The 16,549-nt window shown below is 51.5% G+C and overlaps 1 protein-coding gene across 6 annotated transcripts in view; it reads right to left on the reverse strand.

Moving 5' to 3' along the window:
- CFAP77 (cilia and flagella associated protein 77) overlaps positions 1 to 16,549 on the reverse strand; it is a 150,744-nt gene that overhangs the window by 18,419 nt on the left and 115,776 nt on the right. For all 6 annotated transcript variants that reach the window (XM_049114955.1, XM_049114954.1, XM_025475590.3 and 3 more), the window contains exons 4-5: positions 10,894 to 10,999; positions 6,453 to 6,554 (exon numbers count right to left, since the gene is read on the reverse strand). In XM_049114955.1, the coding sequence (XP_048970912.1) occupies positions 6,453 to 6,554; positions 10,894 to 10,999 (208 nt within the window). The remainder of the gene's footprint in view (positions 1 to 6,452; positions 6,555 to 10,893; positions 11,000 to 16,549) is intronic.

Genomic DNA, 16,549 nt, shown 5'->3' on the forward strand with positions numbered 1-16,549 from the left:
TCCTGTCATGGTGGCTGCGTGGGTGCCTGGTGACAGAAGCGGGTGCGTGGGGATGCATGCAATGGAGCTTAGCCCCAAGTTCTGCTCAAGCTGGGAGATCTCCTTCAGATCACCAAGAATTGTTCTCTTGGGGATGGGCTGGAAGAAGAACTGGGGGCCACCAGAGCCCCACCAACTCCAAATTCAAAGTGAGAGTTTTGTTACATCTAGAGGTTAGAAATATATGCCTGATGCCAAACAAGCTGTTTTGTCTCTTTTCTTGTTGATTTTCAATACCAATAGAAGTGGTTTTGTCCCCTGCTCGGGAGAAGAGTGTTCTGTCGTGAACTGAGGCACTGGAAATGTTAAGGGGACAGTCAGGCCGGGGGTCCCCAGTTAGAAGTGCAAACTCCCATTTCTCTGGGTCCCAACATAGATGCCTGACCTGTCCCTCCGTGACCTGGGAACCCAGACTCGTCCCCACTGTTCCAGAAACTTTGCTGCCATCCCCCCACCTCCCACCACCACTTTTGTCTTGTTCTTGTCCCCAGAGCTTCAGCTCTGGCTCTTTGTGACTTGCCAGTACTGAGCAGCAATGTCACCTCACGAGCAGGTGCCTAAAAATTCTGTCCCTCCAAGGTGCCAAGATTATGTAAACCAATTAGGCCCCCGCTTTCATCTCTCCAGCAAGGCAGCTCTTCTGCATACTGATCTGATTTATAATGGGGGCATCTGTATTTAGGGAAGAAATGTCAACTGCATCAGGACCTCTGAATCACTCTCCCTATTGCCCTGTTTCCGCGTGTGACACATTCCATCCCTGCGCTCAGTGCCCTACGCAGCAACATGGGCTGATTCTTATTTCAATGCAGCAGAGCGACAGGATTCTTAAAATACATCACTGGTGCGGGGACCTCGGGGAGGGGCAGCAGATCTGGCATCTGTCCTTTCCAGGCTTGGAAGGAGTGACTTTGGGGCTGGACACATCTGTCCGGGGAAGGGCTCATATTTTGTTGGCCCTTTGGAGCCCTTTGGAGAGGTGGCAGCAGCTGGGTGGACGGGCTCAGAGCCCGCTCTGGGGGTTTAACAGAGAGTTAACTTTCCAGCCGGCTATGATTTGTAAGGGAGCTTAAAGGTGGGGAAGAAAATCCTTTTCTTAGATTCAGCAGCTTTCACTAATCAGCTGCATCTCTGGGTGTCACTGCTTGGCTGACTGCTGATTTTTTTTCCTGCCGTCTCCATCTCCGGTTCTATTAGGGAGCTAGGGGCCCAGGAGACCCAAGGCAGGGTTAGTCTTCCACAAAGAGAGGAGTCTGATCCCAGCATTCAGAGCACAAGAGCTTGTAAATCAAACTGTTAGTTTAATAGCTTCGGCCATTATTCTAAAGCAGTGGGGCTGAAACCAAAAGCCAAATGAAAATATAGTCAATTTGTTCATACTTTAGTGACTGAATGACTATGTAATGTCAGTGGGTATTGGCACTGGGGAGGACAGACAGGTCTGTCAGGAGAGAGGCACAGTATTCGGTTGCGAGAGGTGACCTCGAGATGCTTGGGCAAACCTCTCTCTAAAATGGGCTGGGGATCTCCAATTATAGCATAGACTTGGCCAAGGAGAACCAGACTCAGGGAGCCAACTGCCTTCACTGCTCGGGGAGAGCACTGGCCTCTGATCTCGGCGCCTGATGGAAACCCAGGGTGGAAACCGAGCATGGTCAGCAGTGCAGAGCGCTTGTGAGTTCAGGAGGGACTGGGCGGAAGGGGTCTTGAGCCCTGGGACAAGCACTGGAGGAAGGACATAACATCCCCACCTTTCAAATCTGTTTTTTTTTTTAAATATAGCCTTATTGGTTTTGTAAAAGTCATGTACTCACTGTAAAAATTCAAACGATGCAGAAAAGAGAAGCAGAGAAAGTAACACTCAGCCTCACCCCACCCCAGAGGTCACTGCTGCTGCCACCTGGGGACCCCTCCCTCTGGACAGACACCTGTGCAGGTGTGTGGGCCTCCATGCCAATGGCACCACACAGCACATGTTCTTTCCCCAGTAATGTGTTAGGAACATGTCAATAAGGGGACTATAAACATTATTTTCAGTGGCTGTATACTATTTCACAGGATTATATGTTATCTATGCGATGTCAGTATAGGATCCTTCAAGTCATACGGAAGCTGCCTCTACTGGCACGTCTGGGCTGACACGGTTGTGGGGGTGTAGCCATAAATACTTGGGAGCACTCCCCCCGGATATCTGTCTCTGGGCTATTATCACTGGCAATCTTTGTAAAGAAGGATAAACCGTCTGCTTTTCCTGGCTTAATATCAGGCGGCCACACGATGTGCGGGTTCAGACTAGGACTATTAATAATCCCCCCTCCCAACAGGCAAGCCTGGATTCCGGGCCCTGCCTGGAAAACCCGAGCAGGTTTCTGCAGAAAGGCAGGTGAGCAGGGTGGGCCAGCCAGTACCAGGATGATGTTGACGGGGGTATGGTTACTCACATTGCCCCCCAGTCCCCAGCTCACAGCTGCCAGCTGAGGTTAGGGTCTCCCCACCATTTCAGGCTTTGAACCCTGGACACCAGGGAGTGGAGCTGCTCCAAACCTCCCCATCTAGCTGTGCACCCCTCTGTCCATCTACTCACTTCTTCTCTTGCCAGTCACCAGCAGCCAGTGCGGGAAACCGAGCACGGCCAGCAGCGCAGAGCACTTGTGAATTCAGGAGGGACTGAGAACCCGGTCTGGTGCAAAGATGCTCGACAAGATTTGTGAATGAATGAGTGAGTGAATGAATGACCACCAGGACCTTCCCCAGGGAAGATACCATTTATTGGCACCTTAATAGAGTCCAGGTGCCCTGCTGCATGTATACATCGAATCCTTCTGCCACCCTCATCTTCAGAAGAGGGAACGGGGTCTTGGATGGGTAAAGCCACGTGACAGGCAGGGAGTGGCAGGGTTGCCCCGAGTCACATGCACACCCAGACATAGCTCGCGGGGTCCCTCCCCGCTGGCTGCCCCCCCGCCCCTGTCCCCCGGGCGCATTGCGAAGGGCACGAGCCCTGTTGCCACTGGGTACCGAGGGTGTCGGCTGCAAGCCCAGCAGTGCCTTCACTCAGGGACAGGAGGCGGTGAGCTCACATCCCGTCCCCCAAATGGGAGCTTGAGGGAAAAGGTCCCAGCCATTTCCCCTGACAGCTCCCTCCGGGTTGGGGATCTGCTACCTCCGGGAGCCACCAAGCCCCCTCCCACACGGCTCCTCGATCAGTGAACCCTGGGACCGCGAGGCCTTAGGTTGGAGGACGCCCTTAAGAACTGTGCTAGCGCTCACTTCCAGAGGAGGAAACTGAGGCCCAGAGAGCCTCTTCGCCTACCCAGTCTCTGGGACACGGCCATCCGTGCGGTGGCTGGCGGCACAGAGCAGAACGGGCGCCGGCCGCCCACAGGGTGCTTCCTCACCTCCGGCCACGTGGTGCCGCAGGTGGCCGGCTCTGGGTGGCCCCTGGTGGCCGGGGTTGGTCCCCTAGAGGGCGGGCCGAGGTGCAGGAAGCCAGCTCGCCCGGTGTCCACCGGCGCAAGGAGCGGGCCGCCCGCCCCTGCCTGCTGCTTTTCCACGTGAGAGGTGTTTAATTATTTCTGACAGGGTTCAGCGGCGACATCTGTTCGCGAGCGGGGAGAGTCCATTTAGGTTATCCATCACTGTGACAGGTTCAACTTTTTTGGGAGCGCTTTTCCCTTTCATAATGGGTCTGGGGGGTGAGGGGGGGGCGACGGCTCAACACAGACACGAGGCACAGACAAAGACCCTCCTGGGGCTTCGTGCAGGATGCCAAGTAGCCCCCCACGGCCCCCACCCGCGCTGGCCCTCCTGAGCCTGGACCCGGTGGGGGTGGCCAGGGTGGGGGGCACCAGGATGCTCAGGTTGGGAAAGGGCTGTCAGCGGCTCGGTGAAAGGCTTGGTAATTCTTCCCCCGTCCTGGGCTGTACCGCTCATTCATTCATTCATTCATTCATTCCATCTCCCCCTTCATTCATTCTTCCCGGAGACATTCAATGACCACTCACTGGGTGCGGGGCTCTGGGGACACCATGAGGGTCCAAGGACAACAGGCATGGGCCTTGGGGGCTCCCATTTTGCTGGGGAAGATGGACAACTAATTGCCCACTTAACTAATTAATTGCAATGAGGACGCACACTGTGAAGGGGAGAGAGGAGCCCGGAGATGCTGCAGAGGCACCTGCCAGGGTGCAGCCAGAAGTGAGGGTAGGATCCTCAGGAGGCCCCGGGCTTCTGCGGCCCTGGATTGAATCTGGGACCCTTTCCTATAGGGCATGTCCCTTCAGCTGACCCTCAGGTTCCACGCCAGTTGAATGGGGGCATCCTGTCTACAAAACCATGCGTGACTAGTGCTGGGTGCACAGTGAGAGTAACGAACACATCCTGTTGGTAGTGTTTCCTAAAAGTAGGGGGCTAAGTGTTGTATTCATAAAGCCATCATTTGTGGGGGAGGTGGCTAGGGTCTCTGCCAGGCTGCACACAGTGGCGCCCAGGGACGAGCCTTGCTCTGAGAGCCCCGGAGAGGAACCCGCAAACATCCCCAGAAAGATGAAAAGTGTCCTATGAATCCTGGGGCCTGCATGTTTATTCTTTCTCATTGTTTCTATGGCACCATGTGCAGGGTGTTGGAGCTTGGGGCCAATGGTCAGAGGAACCAGACTTCCAGGCCCACCACCCCTCTCACTGGAGGAGGACAGCGCACTCTGCCCACCCCCATACCACGAAGCAGTGGGGGGAACTCGTTCTGAACATGAAGCCTAATAATGCACAGAGATGACTTAGCACAATGCCTGGCACCCAATCACAGGGTGGCATGTACAGGCTACCTCCTGTTGCTCCTGACCGTGTTTCAATAACAGCAGTCTAGAATAGAAGAACTCAGGCACAGCTGAGTCAAAGTCCCGCTTTTGAAAATAGAAGCTGATTGGTTCATGTCGGACTCTGGGCCAGCCACCGTGGGGACATCAGATTGGGGGACATGCTCTCCTGATCTGGGGGCATAAGGGTAGGGGCCCTTTCCTTGCTCCACTGGCCCAAGCCCCCCGATCCCTCCTTTGTCCACTGCCTCAGTGGCTCAGTGGCTTCTAAATCTAGGGCTGAGGAGTAGAGGTGACACCATCGAGCAGAGTGCTGCAGAGGGCCTCTGGTGCTCAGAGAGTGCTGGGTCCCCATCCCTCCCTGGGCAGCCTCCCAGGGAAAATCAGAGAATAAAATCAGAGTAAAAAGAGCAAAGGAGGGAAAACTGCAGAGGAGGGGCCTGGAAGGAGGCTGTGGAGAGAGGAGTGGGGGGAGGAAGGTGGTTAAAAAGGCAGGAAATTGGGGGAGACAGAGAAACCAGAACCGAGCCATACCACCAGGCCAGGGTGGAGGAGCAACAAAGCGACGTGGGCAGGGACTCCTGGTGCCTCCTGCTCAGTGCCCAGTCACGTTCATGTGCAGGGTGATACGGGCTGACGGGCGCCAGGTGAATGGTCACTGACATATGCTGACAAAGGCCACTTGGGCAGGATGCAAAAGGCCACATCGGGGGGCAAGCAGGCTTCTCCATGAAGCTCGGCAGCTTGTTCGATTGCATTAGGCTCAGGAAGGCACTGGCCCCTTCTTTGTCCAAATTGCAGTTTAACTCAATACCACGGGTGGGCTGGGCTGGCCAGGAACGCTGCTTTGTCCAGCTGTCTTCCTAGGGCCAGGCGTGTCCCTGTGGCCCCTAGAAAGACTCGCTGGGCCCGACTTGGGAATGTGCGGCTCCCCTCCCACTCAGAAGCTGCTGTCTCCAAGTCTCCCAGTTCCCCTCCTCTGGATATCGCACCTCGCTCTCACACTGCTCTTCCCCTACTAAAAGGCCCTGAAGATGATCCCACTCTGGGTGGGACAGGGGTACGTGGCCTAACGAGCACCAGTGCAGTTCTGAGGCTGAGGCACGGTGGGTGCTAAGATCACTCTGGGTGTGTGCTATCCCCTTATGTCAGCCTCTAGTAGACATTTGCTCCCCTTGCCCCAGGAATGCCATCCTGCAAGGAGGTTTAGCGCTGGTCAAATCCCCAGTGCGGGATGTGGTGCACCCATGACCCCATCAGTGGAGGGGGGTGGTTTGGCTCAGACAGTGTCCACTGCAGTAGACAGACACCCAGTCTCTGTGGTCAGTGGCCCAAGTTCAGCTAAGGGCCGCCACTTAAGCCAGCATTGGCCATGCTCCCCATCTGGGGAATGAGGATGGCAGCAGCCCCCACATCAGTAAGTACGAAGAATCAGTAAGATAATATAAGATACTGCAGCAATAATATAGTATCTATTATTATGCCAACCAGTGGGTAGAAGGCCACAGAATTTCACTGTCTAGAGGACAGATAAAGACCAGGCAAAGTGAGAGGCATCCACCTTAGGTGTGGGAAGGGGCATTTGGAGGCGAGACTGACCTTCTGGAAATGAGGCATATGCCAGAGGGCATCCAGCTTCACTGGCGGCTTGTACTTTCTCAGCTGACTGCTCCGGGTCTCATACAGCTTCCCCAGGATCACCTGCAGGCCAGAGAAATGAAGAGCTGAGGTGGTTTCCTGGCTGCCCGGAGGAGCCCAAGCTATGACGAAAGGGAGGTGAGGGCAGAGGGTTGGGATTCCTGGTGCTGCAGACCCAGGGGTCACATTCCTCCTGGCTCCAGCCCTTCTCTGAGTCTGATTTCACTGCACCTGCTTCCCTGGCCACACTGCTCAGTGGACTAAGGCGTGGGACCACCCGCTGTTGCAAGCATGTTGCTCTGGTTTCTGGTTTGGCTCTAGACGTAAATTTCCCATGATCTGATACAGCTTGAGCTTTGGGGGATCCTCATGGCACAGGGTCCCTCCTAAGGTCCTGGAGGGGGGTCCTATTCATGGGCTCTGTTTCTCTAAAATTTGTAACGGTAATACGTTTTATGTACTTTCTCCTTTCTTTTTTTTAAATTGGGGATCCCTGGGTGGCGCAGCGGTTTGGCGTGGGCCTTTGGCCCAGGGCGCGATCCTGGAGACCCGGGATCGAATCCCACGTCGGGCTCCCGGTGCATGGAGCCTGCTTCTCCCTCTGCCTACGTCTCTGCCTCTCTCTCTCTCTCTCTCTCTCTCTCTCTCTGTGACTATCATAAATAAATAAAAATTAAAAAAAATAAATTGAAGTATAGCTCACACACTATGTTACATTAGTTTCGGGTGGACAACATAGTGACTCAACAAGTCTATAGGTTATGAGGTACTCGCCACAGGCACAGTCCCATTGACTATTCCCTGGGACTAATTCATTCCATAACTAGAACCCGTATGTCCCACTCTGCCCCCCTTTTTTTAAAAAAGATTTTATTAAAAAACAAAAGAAAAAAATAAAAAGATTTTATTTATTTATTTGAGAGAGAGAGCGAGAGAGTGTACAAGCATGGGGAGAGGTGGAGGGAGAGAGAAGCAGACTCTGCTGAGCAGGGAGCCAGACATGGGGCTCGATCCCAGGACCCCGGGATCAGGACCTAAGTCAAAGGCAGATGCTACTCAGGTGCCCCTATCCCACTCCCCTTAAATAGGACTTCCAACGTGTGGAAGTCTCAGGTCTCTCAAAATCTGTATCTGCCCTGGGTTCTACTGGGGCTGTGCTTCGTCTCTCCTTCAGAGGGCAGGGCTTGATAAACTTCCAGCGCTCTCCCAGGAGGGCTGCTGCTGTGACAGAGGCACACAAAAGGAGGAGCTGACAATAAAAACTGACCCAAATGTAGCTGAAGATGCCACCACCCCACTGAATCCCGCTGAGCAGAGAGCCTGATTCGGAGCTTGATCCCAGGACCCTGGGATCATGACCTGAGCCAAAGGTAGAAGCTTAATCCACTGAGCCACCCAGGCACCCCCATTTACATTAATTTAATTTAATTTAATTTTTAAAGATTTTATTTATTTATTCATGAAAGACACAGAGAGAGAGAGGCAGAGACACAGGCAGAGGGAGGAGCAGGTTCCATGCAGGGAGCCCGATGCGGGACTTGATCCTAGGACCCTGGGATCACGCCCTGAGCTGAAGGCAGACACTCAACCGCTGAGCCACCCAGGTGTCCCTAAGTTAATTTTATTGAATGTATCTCTGGATAACTTAGAAGCCCTTTGGGTTAGCTGTCTTCTCTGTTTCCTAGAACAGTTTGGAAACTATCCGCAAACCAGAGATGCTATCTGGCCGGGAGTTACCAAGCTGGCCTTCAGAATCAGAGGGATACAAGCACCTCATTTCCCCTTTCTAAATGGAGGTGGGGCTCCCTGCTGGAAGTGGTCACTGATGCCTGACAGGGTTGGTTGCCGTAGGATTTGCTGGATTCAGCTTTGAGCAGAAGGACCCAAGATGATGACTCACTACATGGAAGCTGTTGCCCACGATTTCACTTGAGGGCATCACCATCAAAAACCCAGGACATCTTAGCAGTTGGAGATACAGGCTTCCCCTTGGATGGTGGCAACTTGGCCTTGTAGACCAGTCATCTTATTAACCTCAGCCCCAGTGTTTGTGGGTCTGGGAGTTCATCAGCTGTTTGTTAGACAATGTACAGCCACAGAGAATCTTGGAACAGGAAGAGAACTCTGGGGTTGGTTCCACAAGTGGTTTCTGAGGGCCTACTATGTGCTGGGGACAGCATGGGGGGGGGAGCCGCATTTAGTCTGACCCATTTTTTTCCCCAATGAGGGAACTGAGATCCCAAGTTGGTGGCTCACTCGAAGTCACACCCCTGGAGCTGGCCCCAGTTCCCAACCAGTGCTTGGGAACATCACAGTAGAGTGCTCTGCTGAACAAGGAGGGGCACTGGCCACAGTTGTCTCTAGAGTCAGAAGATGTGTCCTCGGGAGCCCGGTTTTCCATGGATTTGCGACACTCTGAGTTGCCGTGAAATTGCCGCTAATTAAAAAACACGACCAAATTGGAGCTATAAAGCAGTTTGTAATGGCAGTGCTCCCTCTGAAACTGGTCGTTACCATAGTAAGTTGACTCTTTCTTGAGCCATTAACGAATAAACTAGTCATGGGCTGCTTTTAAAATGTTATTACAACACTCTGCTTTTTAATGAGCTGGTGTCTCGCGCTCTATCGATGCCAAGAACAGCGGGAGGGGCCTTGGCCGCTGGCCATGGGCCTGGGGAGACTGACACCCTGTGCCCATCAGTGCCAGGACCCTTAGTAAGACTCTTCTGCTCCCCAGTTTTGTTCTAGAACATCTTTGCCCTGTTGCTGAACTCCAGGCTGTCCCATAACCAGCATGAGTGGGACCTTGCCATTAGGAAGAGTGGAGATGGGACACCTGGGTGGCTCAGTGGTTGAGCGTCTGCCTTTGGCTCAGGGTGTGATCCTGGATTCCCGGGGTCGAGTCCCGCATTGGGCTCCTTGTGTGGAGCCTGCTTCTCCCTCTGCCTGTGTTTCTGCCTCTCTCTCTGTGTCTCTCATGAATAAATAAATTTTAAAAAATAAATTAAAATAAAAGAAGAAGAGTGGAGACTCTGGGGCTGCACACACTCGAGTCCAGGCCTGGCTCTGATGCCTTTGGCCAGTCACTTAATCCCTCTGAGCTTGAGTTTGACCATATGAAAACCGAACAACCGCCCTGCCCTGATGAGATCTTAGCCTGCTGGGGTGTTCAGGAAATAAGAGCGCAGGAACACGGGTGCATGCTCAGCCCAGCTCCCTGTATGGAACACGACATAGGGACAGCCCTGGCTGGATTGCTGCACCCACCGGACACGCTACAATCATGCTTCTCATGGAATCTGTGTAGCACTACATCCACCTGTTTGGATCGACTACAACTCACACCATTAATTAGCAAGTGGCAGTATGGGGACATGGTTCTGTCCTCAAGCTTCAATTTCCCTGTGCAGGTGCTGCCTCTCTGAGGCTCAGTTTCCATGCCCAGGAAACAGGAATAATACCCACTCCTGGGGCTTTTGTCAAACATCACTGAAATGATGTACGTGATGTACAGAATGGGTTTAGTATGTGGCCTCATCATTAATTTGAAACAAAATGTATTCCTAAAGTATAACAGAATGTGGTTTTTAAATTTTTTAAAGGATTTTATTTATTTATTCATGAGAGACACACAGAGAGAGGCAGAGACACAGACAGAGGGAGAAGCAGGCTTCCTGCAGGGAGCCTGATGCAAGATTCGATCCTGGGACCCCAGGATCATGCCCTGAGCTGAAAGCAGACACTCAACCGCTGAGCCACCCAGGCATCCCTTTTTTTAAGATTTTATTTCTTTATTTGAGAGAGAGAGAGAGAGAAAGAGAGAGAGAGAGAGAGTAAGCACGAGCAAGGGTAGGGGCAGAGGGAGAGGGAGAAAGAGAAGCTTAAGCAGACTCCCTGCTGAGTAGGAAGCCTGATGTAGGGCTGGTCCCAGAAGCCTGGGATCATGACCTGAGCTGAAGGCAGACACTTCACCAACTGAGCCACCCAGGCACCCCCAAAATGTGTGATCCTGCCTTATTAGCCTTTTCTTTACAGATGATACAGGGCATATTTCTGTCAAGGTTGGGTCAGATTAGTTTAAAATCAGATTTCTGGATGAGCAAACTCATGTGAAGTTTTGATGGAAGGAGTCCCCAGGTGGGAGTTGGACACTGGGTCCTGCTCCTGTCTCAGAGGCACACAGGACCCGGGCCAGAATCTTCCACTTTTGGGGCTTGAGTAGTGTTTGGGCGTGATCATCACCAAGACCCTTTTAGCACAGCACGGAGTAGCTTGATTCCTACCCCCATTCCCCCACAGTGAGAATCATGCACCGATGTTTATCTCAAAGCTTTGCCGGGCCAGCCCCTCCTGCCACTCCCTTCCCAAAGGGCGGCCGTTCTGGAGTGGAGGACACATGTACCTTGTGCTTCTTCTCCAGCTTAATGGCTTTCTGGGTGGCCTTCTGTTCCTGCACCCAAAGCTGCTGGTAGCGGTGCTGCAGTAGGTCAAAGAAAGGGGTGGAAGGCCTGCAGGGAGGAAGTGCAGAGGCTTGATGTCTTGGAAGGCCAGTGGTGTCCCCTCCACCAAGGATGCCCACCTGACCTTTAGGGCTGTGCTCTGAGAGATGGTAACAAAGACTGTCTCTGATATCAGACTTTAGACAGGTTCCTTGGAGCCGTCTGTTCACCTAGACCTTGTCCTTGGGCCCCGTCCTTGGTCTGCTGAAGCCAGTCTTCATCAAAAGTCTGTGAGGTCAGTCCCCCCATCCCATCGTCCCCTCCGTATTTGATCACCTTGGCCTGCCTCTACCAAGAATCCTATCAGGTCCGTTCAGCAAGCATCGGCCTGCCTCTGTGTGTCCATCCCTGACCCCTCACCCCCTGTTCCCAGGCTGTAAGTCCCCACCTGTGCTGTGTACACAATGGAGCCCCATTTTCCACTGAGTCTCTCTCCTTTTGCAGGAGTAAAATAATTATGGCCTCTAGTTTCTGACTCTGGGTCTCCTTGACAAGGGTCTCAGGGCTAGGAGAGCATCTACCCTGTGAAGAGCATGTTGCATGCCCCATCTCTTCGCAACACTGTCAGGCGGGTACCATCATTGTCTCTGTCCCAGAGCAGTGGGGGCGGCAGGTGAGACCAGCCCAGAGTAACCAGATAGGTGACAAGGACAGGTTCTTTACAGAAGAACCAGAGCTGATAATTGCAGGAGGAATGACAGAGCCGAGGGGAAGGGAATCACAGGTATGCTGCTCCCAGTGAAAGAATGGCTTGAGATCAGGACGCCTGGGTGGCTCAGTGGTTGAGCATCTGCCTCCAGCTCAGGGCTTTGATCCTGGGGTCCTGGGATGGAGTCCCACATCAGGCTCCTCACAGGGAGTTGGCTTCTCCTTCTGCCTATGTCTTTGCCTTTCTGTGTCTCTCATAAGTAAATAAATAAAATCTTAAAAAGAAAAGAATGGACTGAGGTAATAATCGGCAGTGGCTGCTAACGCCATTAGGTGGAGAGCTGGTGGGGGCTGCTGCAGCCTGCAGCAGCTGGACCAAATGACCCATTTCTTTGGGAAAAGAAACCAAAGTGACCCTCCAGGTAATCAAACTTCTAGACAAGCACTGTCAAATAGAAATACAATGCGAGTCACCACAAAACTAGAGTTTTTCCAGTTGCAATGTGAAAAAGAAACAGGCAGGATTAGTTTTATTCATATATTTTATCGCTCTCATTACTAACATATTTTATTGATCTAATCTATCCAAAATATTATCACACCAACATATAATCCTTTTAAAATATTCATGGGGTGTTCAAAAGGTTCAGTTCCAAAGTTTGAATTCAAATTAGTCAAAATTAAATAAGATGGTAAATCTAGTTCCTCGGCGGCTTGAGCCATGTTGCAAGGGCTCAGGAGCCACATGTGGCTAGTGCCCGTGTGTCGGACTCGCAAGCTGTCGGCCCACCTGCCACGCTTCACAGGGAGTGCAGGGCATGGGGAGCTTGCTACACGCTCACGCGAGGATGCTAAGGGCCAAGTCCCGAGTGTGAGATGTTCTTCAGGACAAGTGACTCAAGCACTTCAGCAAAAGAAGGAACTTGGGAAGGAAGGAGGAGGAAGTGAGGTAGATTACAGAGACCTAAGGAACACACCCACCAGGTAGTCTGCAGACCTGTTCAGACCCCGAGTCCAGCAAACCATCAGTGGGAAGGTTTGTTTTTCAGCAACCAGGATTGAGTGAACACTAGCCGAGGTTTGGAAGGTATTTAAGTGTCTCTGCTGGAGATGCTTATAAAAGGGCTTGTGGGTAGAATAATAGGTTGTTTGCAGTTTGCTTTAAGAAGGAACGTCCACCAAATAAAATAAAATACAGTAAAATAAAGTGAAAACAGGTGGCAGAGTGTATCGATAACAGTTGAAGCTGTGTGATGGAGGTTGATCATGGGCATGTTATTATATTGTCTGCTATGCTTTAATGCATGTTTGAACATTTTCGTCCTAAGCAAAAAGAGAAAAAGAAGAAGAAACAGTGAAACAGGCTCATTTGCTTTCCCCCCATTATGTCTTTCTGACTTTCCTTTTGATGGCGAACAGCCAGCTTTTCTACCTCTCATGTCTGAGCTGATCATTTCCTTATTTCCTTGGGACAGAGAGTCTCAGATTTTTGAGGGGTGCATAAGAATCACCTGGGCCCAACCCCCAGAGGTTCTGAGTTGGGAAGTGGGAGGGGGGCCCAAGAAATCCCATTTTTCTAAGCAAATATAGGAAATAGTTCTGATACAGGTGTGTGGGTTGAAGGGTGGCCCTCAAAGTGCTGTTTCCATCCTAACCCCTGGAACCTGTGAATATGACCTTATTTGAAAAAAAAAAGGGGGGGGGCTTTTACAGATGTAGTCCAGTTACGGATCTTGAAATGGGATTAATAATTATGCAAATGCTTTTTAGGGTAGGACCTAACTCCAATGACAAGTGTCCTCATATGGGAGACAGCGAAGAGAGGCACGGGGGGAAGAGGAAATGGCCGTGTGGAAACCAGAGGTGACAGCACAGTGATGCTGCCACAAGCCAAACATGCTGGTGGCAGGTGGAAGAGGTGGGGAGGGTTTCTCCACTAAACCCTCCAGAGGGAGCACAGCTCTGCCATCACCTTGCAAGCTTCTAGTCTCCAGAACTATTAGAGAATGCGTGTCTGTGGCTTTAAGCCACCAAGAGCATGGTAATTTGTTACGGAGGACCCCAGGGAACTGATACACAGGGGTTCCTCAGCCCACCTCGGGGAAACACCAGTAGAAACTGTTTAATGGATGACGTCTACTGTAGGTTCCAAGACTAGAAATCACAGAGTCTTTTACAGCCCAAGGAAGCACAGAGCAGCGTTTTGCAACCTGGCATGCACGCGTGGGTCATGGGGGGATCTTGTTATAGGACATTCTGGTTTGGTGGGTCTGGAGTGGCCACGGGTGTTGGGGCCCAGGACCCACAGGTGTTGTGATCTAAGACTTAGCCCCAGGGGTCTTAGCTCCCCAGGTCCCAAGAAGTTGTGGACAATAATTTCTGAGCTGGTATCTGGAGGGGAGGATCCACAGCTTTTCTCATTGCACTTCTGGAGAGGCGAGTGCTCCCAGGAAAGGTTCTAATCTTCCCCAGTGACCTTATCCCACAGACCAGGGAATGCAGAAATGAAAGTATTAAGAAGAGACATCCCCCCTTACCCAGGATCTCAAGGCAAACCTCAAGTCTGTTTGTGTGTCAGTGTGTGTGTGTGTGTGTGTGTGTGTGTGTGTGTTTAGGAGAGGAAGGGCAGAAAGAGAAAGAGAGATAATCTTATATGGGTTCCAAGCCCAGCATGGAGCCTGATGGGGTTGATCTCACAACCCTGAGATCATGACCTGAACCAAAATCAAGAGTTGGACAGTCAACCAACTGAGCCACCCAGATGCCCCTCTGGCTTTGTTTGATTTGGCCTGCACAGCAGTCTTCAGAGACTTCAAACTGTCATCAACAGTTAAAAATTGGGATATTTTTGGTGCCTAAAATCTGTGGCTCTGGGTGGCTCAGAGGCTGAGCGTCTGCTTTCAGCACAGGGCATGATTCCGAGGTCCTGGATCGAGTCCTGCATCGGGCTCCCCTCAGGGAGCCTGCTTCTCCCTCTGCCTGTGTCTCTGCCTCTCTCTGTGTCTCTCATAAGTAAATAAATAAAATCTTAACAAAAAAAAAAAGGTGGGAGATTTTACATGAAAACCCAGCTTTCCAGATTGCCTTGAAAATATGCAAGTTCTGACCATGTGGCCTATCTGCCTGTGTAGCGACAACTGGCTGGAGCCAAGCATCAGGTGTTACTTTGCCACACCCCTCTCCCTTCCCTGTCACCCCTCTACATCACTGTCTTCACTCCCTGTGAGGCCCCTCCAGGTTTTGGATTTCATGGCCCCAGAAGGGGATATAGAATCGATGGTACCCTAAACATCTACCCTATGCCCCGTGTGTTCTCCTGGTGTAGTCTGACTCTCCAGTGTGCAGACCTCCCTGGAGCTGGGCTGAGCCAGGCCTCTATTCCAGCAGAGGTTCAGCAGCTTTGAAATGCCACTCAAGCTCAGAGGTCTCTTTACAGAGCAGTCTGCAGTGCGTCTAAAAACAGTGGCTCTTTGTTTTCTGGTTCCTTTACCCCTGTGGTGACTTTTATTGCTTAATTATTACACACCCCATGCTTCTGAGCAGCCTAATTTATGGCCATGCTTTCTAATGACATGAGATGCGTAAGCTCACAGTATCTACCCCAAGAGGCCATTCACAACAGAAGAGCTGTCTTCCCAGCAGCCCCCATTGCATACATCACCAAGAGCCTCCCTTTGAGGCCCTCTTGCAGCCTGGGCTGACCGTCTTTGTGTCCTGCTCCGGTCAGTGGTTATTACCTGGAGACAGGCAGGGAGGGGCTCAGAGCAGGTTGAAACAGCTGACAAACCTTGGGGGTCATGGCAGCCCCAGCCTGGCTGGCTGAGGGACATCCAACAGGTTTTGCCCATTTCTGCTCTGGCTCATTAGCTTGGATAGAAAGGTGGAGAGGCTTGTCAGGACATAAACCAGATCACATCACACTTTCTTGTTTTACACTAAGCCTAGACTTCAGGCCATGGGGCCCCAAGCCTTCCCCACCCCTACTCCACCTGGCACACGCTCAGCTTCCCCTAGTCTCAGCCGTGGGGTGGCCTCCCCAGAGGACCTGCCCGACAGTGCATCTCTGGATGGCCCCTGCCAGGTGCCCACCATGCACAAGTGCTCAGGTTCATTGTTTACAGGTTTGTCACCAGCCTCGGCCACTGGATGCCCACACCACCAGGGCAGGAATGGCTTGTGTCCGGTATGAGCTGGCACAGTGCATTTCTTAGCAATTATGTGTCATTGAAAAAGAAGGAAGGTAAGTCAGAGAAAGAAAGATCAGGAAAAATTCTAGGAGACGCATTTTTTCATAATTCAGGGTATTATAAGTTAGGGTACACAGAAGGTAAAATAAAGTCTGTAAGTTGATGGACATTGCCACTGGATGGATGAAGGATAGTCTTTTCAACAGATGGCCCTGAAATGACTGGACATTGTGGGCAAAAACAAACAAACACAAAACAACTCTCAACTGAATTCTCAGAACTTCCCCGAGAATTAATTCAATATGGATCAAGGATCTCGATATAAATATAAACCAATTAAACTTTCTAAAGAAAACGCAGGAGAAAATCTTTAGGAGCTCAGGCTAGGCTCGATGTTGCCTTCTTAGACTTGGCACCAAAAGCATGATCCATATGAGAAAACAAAAGTGATACATTGGGACTTCCTCAAAATGAAGAACTTTTGCTCTGTGGAAGGTCCTCTCAAGAAGATGAAAAGACCAGCTACCCAGACCAGGAGGAGATCCCTGCAAACCACACATCTGGCAAAGTGCTCCTCTCAGAACCTGTGGAGGGCTCTCAAAGTCAACGTGGAAAGCAAACGAAGAGGCATTTCATTGGAGGAAGTATGGATGACCCATAAGGACAGCTTTCTTATTAGTCTAACCTGGGCACAACCGAAACATCCTCCAGTGGATGAGTGGAT

Source organism: Canis lupus, chromosome 9 (assembly GCF_003254725.2).
Source record: "Canis lupus dingo isolate Sandy chromosome 9, ASM325472v2, whole genome shotgun sequence".
NCBI classification, from domain to species: Eukaryota; Metazoa; Chordata; class Mammalia; order Carnivora; family Canidae; genus Canis; species Canis lupus.